Source organism: Oncorhynchus gorbuscha, linkage group LG25 (genome assembly GCF_021184085.1).
Source record: "Oncorhynchus gorbuscha isolate QuinsamMale2020 ecotype Even-year linkage group LG25, OgorEven_v1.0, whole genome shotgun sequence".
Classification (NCBI taxonomy): domain Eukaryota; kingdom Metazoa; phylum Chordata; class Actinopteri; order Salmoniformes; family Salmonidae; genus Oncorhynchus; species Oncorhynchus gorbuscha.
In genome coordinates, this window is record NC_060197.1 from 39,291,931 (window position 1) to 39,304,813 (window position 12,883).

The 12,883-nt window shown below is 43.7% G+C and overlaps 1 protein-coding gene across 3 annotated transcripts in view; it reads right to left on the minus strand.

The window, feature by feature from the left end:
* Positions 1 to 1,132: 1,132 nt before the first annotated feature.
* Positions 1,133 to 12,883, minus strand: part of LOC124014223 (somatostatin receptor type 1-like) — a 12,786-nt gene continuing 1,035 nt past the window's right edge. The window contains exons 1-3 of one of the 3 annotated variants that reach the window (XM_046329014.1): positions 11,732 to 12,014; positions 6,702 to 6,799; positions 1,133 to 3,398 (exon numbers count right to left, since the gene is read on the minus strand). In XM_046329014.1, the coding sequence (XP_046184970.1) occupies positions 1,279 to 2,394 (1,116 nt within the window). In that variant the 5' untranslated portion in view covers positions 2,395 to 3,398; positions 6,702 to 6,799; positions 11,732 to 12,014 and the 3' untranslated portion in view covers positions 1,133 to 1,278. Of the gene's footprint in view, positions 3,399 to 6,701; positions 6,800 to 11,731; positions 12,015 to 12,883 lie in introns of those variants that run through there. The other 2 variants (XM_046329015.1, XM_046329012.1) reach the window with 2 other exon arrangements.

Genomic DNA, 12,883 nt, shown 5'->3' on the forward strand with positions numbered 1-12,883 from the left:
AGCTAAAAGACCAATGCAAAGTCAAAATCGTGAACTCGTCATAGCTGCACCACTTCAATACGAGAAGTCGTTGTCCTGACTTGGCTTCAAGTCAACCCACACCCTGACATCTAAAGTCTCCATTTTGTGCGTACATTCTCCTGTGCGATGCGTTGGGATAAACGCCGACGTTCTGTACATTACCTTGGAAATAATGCAGCGGGGATGAGGCAGAGGTAATGTACAGAACGGAGGAGTTTATCCCGCTTATACCACAGTTTCCAACAAACAATATTAAAGCACACATTCATCGATATAAATAACAATCATGATATTTTCATTTTGGTAAGTGATTTCATACTTTCATCTTTCCACTAAATCTGGTCGTAGTTCTATCGCTGTTGTTCATTGTTTTTGTTCTATATCTATGGACAAGACCCATTGTTATTTGTATTTATTTTTATTTCCATGCCGTCTGTTAACGTTCGTATCCCTTGCTTTCTAGCTAGCCAACCACGTCTAACTAACACAGTCACGTCAACATCTGCAGCCAGAATTAACAGAAAAGTAGCCACATTTGTGTTTAAGCGGTTTTCTACTGACATTCATTTGGATACATCCATAACAATGAGCTGATGATGTGTGATTTTTGCCTGGCAGAGAAGAGTTTCCCTTCTCGTAGGGGCACCTTTCCTTCTTTTTTTTTTACGAGGAGATCGCATTGCATATCAAACACAAGGCTAGAAGCTAGCTAAATAATTTGTTGCTAGCAAACCTGCCAATATGACAACCTAAATCAATATCAGTGACTGGAAACAGGTCAAACTAGAAACATGTGGATTTGACAGCATAGAAATTCATGTTCATTCCATCATTAACCACGTTAGGTCATCAGATGTCTCTGCAAAAACAAATGAATGCTAGCTAGCTAGGTTCTCGTTGGACCTGCGTTTACATTTGTATCCAGTAATCGGTTTGTGTGGTTGCTAGTTTAGCTTTCTGTAACTTTGTAGCTTGTGCAGTGCTTTATACTGCGTCTTGATCTTGTTTAATGCCCATTCTAGATTGCCCTTCCAGCCAATCAGAAAAGAGTATTCAACAATGCTGTGGTATGAAATTAAATTGTGCTCGTTTAATGGTCACAGCATATAGTGAGAGAACATACATTTATTTCATATTTTGAATTGGTCCTTATCAAAACTGGCCTCCGTCATTGTTCATGTGTGGTTTTATTCATTGTCATTCGTTGCTTCCCTATCACTCTCAGTGTGGGGTTCCATCCACAACACCTTGTCCCTGTCACAATGTAGTAGTGCGTGAGGTATATGTTCCATTCCGGAACACCATATCAGATGCCAGACACTCTTTAGGGAAGTCTTTTTGTCCATTGGTGGCCTGTCTCTTCAGGGCTACAGCACGGTAGTCCACCTGTTCACAGTCCAGCCCAGACTCCAACCAACGGAAACACACAATCCTCTGGAACGACCGGCGGAAGTTATCCGACACAAAGCCATAGAGGATCGGGTTGGCGCCGCTGTTGGCATAACTTAGGATGACGAAGAGTTGGGTGACCATGGGGTTGGGAGGGTGGTGGAACACGCTGACCAGCTGGACGATGTAGAAAGGCATCCAGCAGAGGACAAAAACCGCCACCACACACACCACCATCCGTGTGATCTTTTTCTCAGAGCGTCGCCGCTGCAGCCAACCGGCTTTCAGCCCGACCGCCCGCATGCGCGCCACCATCAGGCAGTAACAGAGGCAGATTGCGCCCACAGGAAGCAGGAAGCCGAGCAGGAAGGTGTAGACCACGAACGCCTCCGACCACGCTGCCTCAGGCCACAGAAAGTTGCAGTCCACACCGCCGTCCTGCGCCGGGACCGTGTCGGCAAAAATTATAATGGGGAGGATGACGAGGAGCGAGAGGCCCCACACGCAGACGTTGACTACTTTGGCAACTGTCGGTCGGCGGTAGCGGGCAGCCTTGATAGGGTGAACCACGGCCACGTATCGATCCACGCTCAACACCGTCAGACAGAAGATGGACGTAAACATGTTAATGCCATCCACGCTCAACACCAGACGGCACATGAGCGAGCCAAATGGCCAATGACGTACAGCCGCCGAGGTCGCCAGAAACGGCACACTCAACATAAACAGTTCATCTGCAATTGCCAGATTCAATATATAAATATTGGTGGCGGTTTTCATCTTGGCGTACTTAAGGATAACATAGATAACCATGGTGTTGCCTGTTAGACCCACGCAGCAGACCAGGGCGTAGATGGAGGGGATGATGATCTTGCTGGAGTCAGGTTCCTGGTCGTAGTCCTCATAGTCTAGGCTGGAGTTGTAGGGGAAGTCGGTGGGGTATGCTGGGTAGTTGCTGGTCCCATTGGCAGCCATGTTGTCCATTTTGTCCAGTTTACCTCAATTTTGGGTTTCTCCTACTGAGAGTTAAGATCTGACTTTGTGTATATCATTTTTTATACAACAGCTGGGTCTAATCCTGAATGCTGATTGGTTAAAACCACATTCCAACCGGTGTCTTTTCCCACAAGTTACCACCGGCCAAATCTATGAGTCTCTATGTCACATTATAGAATATAGTACACGTCTCAATGTGCTTAGCTGGCTCTTCGTTACCGCCAAAGTGTTGCTTTAGTGTAAAGTACCATGGGTCTCTGTTAAACTCCTTTAAAGAAAGGGGTCAAAAAGGAGGGAGGAAAGAGCAGCAGGAGCAGGGGAGATCCTCATTCTTTGTATACTGTAGGTGCGGCCCTGAAGAGAACGTAATATCTGTTCAATGTTATTCTCTTATCTCAAGGTCCATAGATGGGGTTAATCTGACCTAAATCAGAGTCCTCGAGTCTCTCTCAGTGCTCATGTTTCCCAGGGATTTCTAATTATAGAACCCAGCTCCTCAACCAACCGATAAGGGCACTGAAGCAATTTAGGAGGCTGAAACAATGAATTCTTGGCAGCCAAACACTTAACATTCCATATTCATTCACAAATAAACTCACATCTTATTACCCATCTGTTTGTAAGTGGTTCTTAGGAGTATTTTCTTTAATTAAAATCAGGCAAGGTTTCTGGGTATCACTCAAAACTTGGCCAAGGGAGAACATTCCTTGGGATTGATTACAATGTCCTGTTGGAGAGAACTCTGGAGTGATTGGGAGTTGTTCTGCCCTGTTCTGTCTGGTCCGTCCCAGCTGGTCCAATGGCACACTCAGGAGTGGTGTGTGGTAAGAAGTGTTGCGGTGAATTCTGCACCCTCACCATTCTGTGTCTGTGTGGATAGAGGGGTGATTATTTCATCGTTACACCCAGGCTGAACAAGTCCATGTAAATCACTGGCTTTTGGTTTGAGCTCTTCCCTGCTACACCGCCATTTTTCTTTGAGTCCAGGAAGCCTGTAAGAAAACACAAAGAGCAATCACTGGCATAGTCCCTAAAGGAACTCCAACCAAAACAGCAGAAGAGTTCTGCCTCTAAGAGCTCTGAGGTTTCATTAGATGTAGCTACCCCATGGGGCAGATCAGCGTCAACATTGCAGATAGATCATGGGTTCTTTCAAAGTAATTGTTTGCATTATTTCTAATCCACCTAGTTCTTAATTTTTTTTTAAAGACATTACCACCCTTCAATTGATTGGAGTAAGCGAATGGATGGACAACAATACGTCTTCTGCTGATACTTACTACGATTACATATACAGTACACTAATCTTAATTCTAATCCTCAGATGTCTACAGACTAACCAATATTTCCCAGTACACTACCATTTTACTATTTATTTATATTTTTCTGTGATGTCTTACGAGGGTCTTGAACCTCTCCATTTGGACCATTTGTAAAAAAAAAAAAAGAAAATAAACTTTATCTAAGAGAATAATCATATTTCCCCATTGATTGATGGTGGTTGTTCAGATCTCCTAACAGTACTGTTTGTAGGTCCATCTGAACACAGACATTATGACTTAACAACCACTCCTGGACCTGACTCCAAAAGCGAGCCATCGAAGGACATCACCAAAAGGGATCAGATGATTCTGTTTCCTCATGACAGAGTCTGAACAGGGCTGACTGTTGAATTCCCCGTATATTGCGCATTATTTTTGTGGCAAGAATTGTATTTAATAGTTTACATTGAAAAGACAAGGTTGATGCATCAATTGTTGTTTTGTATAGCTGTTCATCAACCAGTTTGGGATTATTTCATAGACAAGAAAACATTCGGCCTAGAGTCTTCCTTCGACAGCTTCTGATTAAATATTGAGGTATCACTGTCTCTCTGCACCCTAATGGAACAAAAAGGTAATTGAGGTCACATGATCACAGCAAGCTATAATTCCATGTCGCCTTCGTATTTCCCAGTCGTCACACCGACATGACCTATGAATTCCCTGTAGTGTTTGTACAAGACTGAATAGTCATAAGGGGAAATGACATCTGTATAACCTAGCTTGTTTTTGTTCGAGTGTGTGAGTGCACCTATGTGAGGTCGCCTCTCTCCTCGTCCAATTACAGCCGGATGTGAGAGGCGGAGAGGCTCCTTTGACACCTAGCTGAACAGAATTAAGATGTTCAAAGCGGTCTACACACGAACAGGATAAAGACTGAACAGACCCCCCCCCCTCTCCCTCTTTCCACCACCCTCTCCTCCACTCCCCAACCAACAGAACAGCTAACGGGCCCAGTCATAAGAAAGCAGGAATATAATTGCATTTGTGGCTGGAATATGACATTCCGTTTGAATGCCAGTTTTCCATTTATTAAAAGAGATATAAATTAATATCCCATTTTGCAGATGATTTTATACTAAGCGACTGACAGTCACGTGTGCATCCATACAGAATACCGAGGCTGATATCAAAATAGTGCAAGACTGCGTGTGTGTCTGCATGCGTGCGTGTATGTTCGTAGCGTTTTGAGGGGGAAGATTGACGTAAAGCATTCAAAGGCAGTAATAAAATTCATGCCACGCATGTTCTCTGAACACTCAGCGAAACAGATATTGATGAATGTAGGAGGGAGAGAGAAAGCGAGAAAGGGAGGGGAGGAGATGGACAGCTGGATAAGCATTGTCTAGCAATGATAGGAGAGAGAGTGCAAGAGAGAGAGCGAGAGAGACTACAGGAAGAAGACACATGGTGTAAATGAATATATGAGGGAGAGGGCAGAGAGAAAATGACTGCGAGAGAAAAGATGAGACAAACACAGACAGAGATAGAGGAGACAGAGAGACAGAGGAGACAGACACAGGAGACAGACACAAACAGAGACAGAGAGAGATAGACAGAAGAGACGGAGGAGACAGACAGAGACGGAGGAGACAGACAGAGACGGAGGAGACAGAAGAGACGGAGGAGACAGACAGAGACAAACAGAGATAGAGACAGACAGAAGAGACAGGAACAGCAGGAGAAAGTGACATGCAAAGGGTGTATATCAGAGGGAAAGAGAAAGGCTGTGAAAGAGAGCAAAGTAACAGCAGCAGGTCAATATCTCCCATAGAACCCAGTGAATGAAACCTCAGTTTTGAGACACATGACAGTAGACATATCTCCCAGGGGACACCGTCAGACGGTTCAACGCCATTACCGGTGACGAATAGAACATTCTTCTACCCGATCCATGTGTCCTATTATGTTCATTGTATTCAGTTACTAATGTATAGTAGTATTTATGTTTTTGTTGTTGAATATATTGATATCTGTACCGTATTGTTAAAGGGAGCTTGCAAGTAGACATCATTTATACCTGCTCTATGTACGTGACGAATAAACATGGATTTGGATGTGATATTGAACACACCGGTCGGTGATGACTCTACTGTATTTGAGTGGGAGACAGATAATAGAAGACAATTCCCTACATCAACAAAACCAGTGCTGATTTCTGGCCAACACAAAAAGTCTAATCTTTGTGACTACTCTAAAATAACCACAGTTTACTTACTACAGGGTGTCAATGGGAGCTAGTGCCCCCTGGTGGACAGTGAGGGAAACTCCAAAAGGTCGACGCAACATCATGTCCATGCGGCAGGTAGCCTAGTGGTTGTAGCATTGGGCCAGTAACCGAAAGGTTGCTGGTTTGAATCCCCGACCTGACCAGGTATAAATCTGTAGTTCTACCCCTGAGCAAGGCACCCCCGGTTCCCTGGGCCCTGAAGACTTGGATGTCGATTATGGCAGCCCCCCGCACCTCTCTGATTCAGAGGGTTTGGGTTAAATGTGGAAGACACATTTCAGCTGAAGGTATTCAGTTGTACAACTGACAAGGTATCCCCCTTTCCCATTTCGAAAGTCCCCTGTGGATGGCAGCGCGACATTAGTCTAAGTTGCTGCCATCTCTAGTCAGTCCACCATCCTTTTAAAACACATCGTTGGGACAGCATCGAGGAAGGTGTAGCTTTGTTTGGGTAATGAAGTTTGGAAGGATTTGGGCTGTCTGTAGTGGAGGTTGCTGAGTGAGGGGAAGATGGATCATCATGTCTGGAATGGAGTAAATGGAATTGTATCAAACACAAATGATTTTCATATGTTCTCTCCATATCAGCCATTATTATGAGCCATACTTCCACTCAGCAGACTCCACTGTCTGTCTGTTTCTCTGATTGTCTGTCTGTCTCTCCCACTCTCTCTGCCTTGCTCTGATTGTCTCCCTCTAATCATGCCCTCTCACCCGTTACTATTTATTTCTCCATCACTCACCTCGTCTTCCCCTGACAGGTTCCAGCCACCTTGATTCATCGGAGACAGGCAGCAGCAGTGATAATTCTCCGTCCACCGGAGTGCACTGAAACGACCACCTTTGAAGTTGACAGCAGTGTTTTATGTTGCCGAATGGATATTGTAATATCATACACTATCCATTAGCAGTTCAGGATTTGGTAATGGCCACTCGATCGAGGCACAAATGACACAAATACCATCAAAGTCTATGTTGATTTTTCATTGAGCAACACCTTGTTAGTCATGTCTATAGTGCTTTTGAAATGGTAAATAAGTCACGGAACCATCATGTAACTACCATATCTGTTTTTATCTAAAAGGCATTATGCAGACACGTGTTTTTTGTTAAGCATATGCAAAGTACACTGTTCCCCATCACACACACACACACACACTGGCTCATTACCACACCTCTATAACATCTCTAAAATACCCATTTCCTTACACATCCTGTATCATTTAATTTGCTTTGGAAAACAAAAAGTCACAGCATAATTCCTGCTTTAATGATTCCATAAGAATTCAAATAGTACATTTGTCACCATGCAATTTAGAACCAAACTGGTTTGTGTCATAGTAGTGTTTACGAAATTGCTTCTTCAGAAATGTTCCCCCTATTTTCATATGATCAGTTGGGTGGATTACAAAGTAGTGGGAAAAGGAACTGTGTGGAGAACCCATCTATAAAAAAAAGGGGCCGACATTTGTAAGCACTTCATACACTGGATGGGTCCACTGGCTTAAGGTACTCAGAGCCTGGAGCCTTTCCTCATCTCAATGCAATATTGGCATTTCACATAAGAGTGAAGTGCTATAGAGAGAGACGGGGATAAGAGAGCCTGACTTGATATATTTAAATATAGAAATAGAGCTCAAGTCAGGCTGTCTTATCCCTGTCTCCCTCTACAGTGTTTGATGGAAGTGGAATTGATGGAAACACTATCCTCTGATGTCTTCAAAGGGCAATCAGAAAGAGAGAAACTGAATATGTGACATGCGAAAGTCTCTGTGATTGTATTATCTCATCGAAGTGCACTAAATATACAAAAGTATGTGGACACCCCTTCAAACGATTGGATTTTGCTATTTCAGCCACACCCGTTAGCTGACAGGTGTAGAAAATCGAGAACACAGCCATGCAATCTCCATAGACAAACACACACACACACAATAGAATGGCCTTACTGAAGAGCTCAGTGACTTTCAACGTGGCACCGTCATAGGATGCCACCTTTCCAACAAGTCAGTTCATAAAATTTCTGAACTGCTAGAGCTGCCCCGGTCAACAATAAGTGCTGTTGTTGTGAAGTGGAAACGTCTGAGAGCAACAACGGCTCAGCCGTGAAGTGGTAGGCCACACAAGCTCACAGAACGGGACTGCCAAGTGCTGAAGCGCGTAGGGTGTAAAAGGTGTTTATCCTCCTTTGCAAAACTCACTACTGAGTTCAAAACTGCCCCTGGAAGCAACGTCAGAACAATAACTGCTCGTCGGGCTTCATGAAATGGGTTTCCATGGCCAAGGAGCCGCGCACAAGCCTAAGATCACCATACGCAATGCAAAGCGTCGGCTGGAGTGGTGTAAAGCTCTCCCCATTGGACTCTGGAGCAGTGGAAACGCGTTCTCTGAAGTGATGAATCACGCTTCACCATCTGGCAGTCTGACGGACTAATCTGGGTTAGGCGGATGCCAGGAGAACGCTTCCTGCTCAAATGCATAGTTCCTACTGTAAAGTTTGGTGGAGGAGGAATAATGTTCTGTGGCTGTTTGTCATGGTTTGGGCTAGGCCCCTTAGTTTCAGTGAAGGGAGATCTTAACACTACAGCATACAATGACATTCTAGAAAATTCTGTGCTTCCAACTTTGTGGCAAAAGTTTGGGGAAAGCCCTTTCCTGTTTAAACATCCCTATGCACAAAGCAAGGTCCATACAGAAATGGTTTGTCGAGATCATTGTGGAAGATCTTGACTGGCCTGCACAGAGCCCTGACCTCAACCCCACCGAACACCTTTGGGATGAATTAGAACGCTGACTGGGAGCCAGAGGCCTAATCGCCCAACATCAGTGCCCAAGTCCCTGCAGCAATGTTCCAACATCTAGTGGAAAGCCTTCCCAGAAGAGTGGAGGCTGTTACAGCAGCAAAGGGTGGACCGACTCCATATTAATGCCCATGATTTCGTAATGAGATGTTCGACGAGCAGATGTCCACATAATTTTGGTCATTTAATGGGGGACCAATTATAGACGCATGGCAGTTTGCTTTTCGGTTTGCGCGCGCGTGCGTGCGGAAGTGTATGTCTGTGCACATGTGTGCATGTTCTGTGTCTGTTGGTTGGCTGTCAGGGCATTGACAAGGAAATGGTGTGCTCTCTTTCACCCTGTGGTCAAATGACAAGTACCAAGAAGACATTGAAAGCTCCAGAGAGCACACGAGGTCCTTACTGAAAGACATGCATTTATTCTAATGACTTGGTGAAGGGAAACAGACACACAACAGGACAACATGAGACAGAGAGTCATTGAAGTGGAACTGGTCTGTCGCATAGTGAATTATGTTTAAACTGTCATTGTTGATAACGGTCTGCTGCACACCCCCACATGCTGAACAGTCACAACTTGACAGGCAAGTGGTTGGTGCTTAATTTGCAAGTTTCAGTGAGAATAAGAACAAAGTAACCTTCTCAATAGTGTAGTTTGTGGTATTCATCATTATATGGCATCCTTGAAATTGAATTGAATTCTTGATTTAATTGTGAGCAATGCTCGCAAAATGTAGGATTTTGGGGGGGGTTTCTGTTTTCAGTTGTATTACGCTTTAGGCTACACATTTTCCGGCACATCATTTATGAATCTCTGATTCCATAATGACATGTCAGGAGGCGAGTTCTCCAGCCGTGCTGTAGAATTCATTAAATGCCTCTTAATTAATTGCATGTTTAATATTTCTGCTCTGCAACAGTTGGTGCACCAGCACCTTCATTACACATGACATTTAGCCTCACTAACCAACCACATGTTGTGTAGTTCAACAAATAGAGAAGCGATGTGTACCGTCAAGTTGATGGTCTGAGAAAAAGGTCCTAAAGCCAGATTTAGATACAAGTCTCTGTGCAAAGCATTTCATAACTGTCTAAATAGAGTTAATATATATATATATTTTTAACTTAAGCTATAGGCAGGTCTCACTCAACTCTTTGGGGACATTAATATACAAGACACCATGGATTTTTTCTGAGACCCTGAGGAATAGTCTGTCAGAGGGAAGATAGACAGCAGCTCAAACAGCCAGACGGACTCAAGCTATCTGCCCAGTCAGCCCCTTCACTCGACAGCAAGGCTGTCTGCCACCGGTAATACTGTAACTGTTTCAGCTCCTCACTGAATAAACTACCCACACAGTATCAAACACCACATACTTGTATAGACTCACTAACGTCACAGAAGGCTCAGACTTAGTTTCAAACGCCATAGACCAGGGTTCCACAACTGGTGGCCTGCCGGCCGAAATTGGCCCGCTGGGGGGTTTATTTGGCAACCCAAGTTTTCAAATTATTATTATTTTAATTAAAAATATTTTTTTTCAATGTTGGACATGCAAGACTAATGAAAAACAGGAAATCATCTCCAGGTGATTTGTACATTTTGGAAAACTGTTTCCAAGTATTCCAATGCATTATAGAGAGACATGTGATCTTGAAATTATTATTTTAGTCAAATGTTATCTGTTTGGGCTTCTTGCGGTCAATTTGCATCTACAAGTTATTGGTAATTATGTTCCGGCCCCCTGACCATCCGCCCCCCTGACCATCCGCCCCCTGACCATCGGCCCCCTGACCATCCACCCCCTGACCGTCGGCCCCCTGACCGTCGGCCCCCTGACCATCCGCCCCCTGACCATCCGCCCCCTGACCATCCGCTCAATAAAAAAATTACATCAATTGTCTTGCGGCTGAATTTAGTTGATGATCCCTGCCATTAGACTCACTAATGTCACAGAAACCAAACTCAACAGCCATACATTACAATACAAACTACAGTTCTGTCATAAACCATTTCCAATTTACATGGACACTGAATCAGACATATAATATAGAAATGATTAGTATTATAGGCATAGGTAGACACTAACAGGAAATAATCAGTAACAGACAACCAACTCGCTATCACTGATCACTGGGACACAGGTGTTGTTGCCTGGCTACCCATCCACATCATTCCTACCAACTGTTTCTTCTCCAAAATAAATCTGGATTTGCCTCCCTCCCTGACCATGTCTAGAATGGAAACACATTGACTGTTCTGATTGGTCCCAGAAACCTATGGGTTGGGCCAGAGTAGGGCTGTTTTGGTAACCATATTATTGCCACATAATCTCCTCTTGGGTACTACCAACCATGTCCAGAGTGCACAAGTCACTAACAACCATCAGGACCTAATGGCCTGGTGCTCATGGCTCTATTGTCCCCATCACCATTCTGACATCAATGCAAATGCCATCGAAAATCACATCAAACACTTATCATCAAAACAGGCCTATCTCACTGAGTACAAAACATGTTTATTATAGATGTTTCATAGCCCAATACAACTAAATGTACAGCGCTTTCTAAGGTGATGATTCATTCAAAACACCTATACACATATTAGAGTTCCTGCATAGGCCTCCCCCAGAAAACTGAATTCAAATGTGCATTGTTCCTTTATACAATAAATAGCCTACAGCATATTAAACATAAAACAAAACTCATTTAAGATGTATTTGGTCTCTAGCCGATGCTCCAACATTGAACAAATTCTAGTAATCACCTTTGAGTGATAGACTGTATTATTATCCATACTGGATGGACTGGTTACCTTATGCTACGCTTCAAACTTTATATCCGTTGAGTCCGGGAGAACATGTACAGGTCTAGCTGATGCGGTTGGTTCAATGATTGCGCAAAAAGGCTTATATTTGATTTTGAATAGCCTAGTAATAAGGGATGTTTGTATTAATTAGGTGACACATTACCTTTAGCTATACAGGATATCTCACCACCATGCGTTTCTATCTCCTCCTCTCTCTCATGTATTCCTTTCTAGAGCGCTCAGACGGGGGGTGTCAGCAGTTCAGTGAAATATGTTTAGTTGTGAAAACATGTTGCTATCGATGTTCCCAAACAGAATTCACTTGGTTTTCCAAATTAAAGCACTTGGTAGCTGTAGGAACAAGGTTCTTGAGCCCTTGGCATAGAGCGTTTGGGTGGAATATCACCTGTCGCGCAGGGAGAACGTGCTCCTCAAACAGTGGTTAATGCGTGGACTGAAACAAGTGTTCTTATATGTATATATCAGCTGCTCATATTAAGCACATGGCCGCCAGAGCCTGCCTACATGATGACGTTATCAGCTTTGATACACTGATTGGTCAGATTTGTTAGAGATTTTCCAATCGCTGATTAATTTGTTTTGTACCGACGCCCCTCATTTTATTCTTAAATCACACAAACCACTTCTAGGATGTCCGTTTCAGACTGAACCTATGTAGCGATTGATAGAGCAGAGGAATTCAAATAAAGGAGAGTCGTCAGGCAACAGCTGTACCTCATCAGTCTCACAATCATATTACACGGTCCATGGACCACAGCGTCACCTTTTCCACGTTTACTATCAGAACCCAAGCAGGTGCAGTCTTGGAACTGCATCCGTAGTCAATAATATAACCATGCACCCACAGAGCTACAATAGGCTACAGTACATGATGTATATATAATCACATTCTATGTCGTGGACAGCCCCTTTGGAATTGTGCGTGCTAGCGTAAAGGGTAGCCTAGTGGTTAGAGCGTTGGACTAGTAACCATAAGGTTGTAAGTTCGAACCCCTGAGCTGACAAGGTACAAATCTGTCAGTTCTGCCCCTGAACAGGCAGTTAACCCACTATTCCTTGGCCATCATTGAAAATAAGAATTTGTTCTTAAACTGACTTGCCTAGTTAAATGATGGTTATTTTTTTTTAAGAGCCTAAAACCCACATCTTAGCTGTGGGTGAAAGACAGATAGTATGGGAGGAATGGGAATACAGAGAAGGCCTAAACCAGGGATGGGCAACTGGCGGCCGCATGTGGTCCCCCCCTTTTGTAGGGACCAACTTCCCAAAGCACAAAAAAACTATAATAAATATG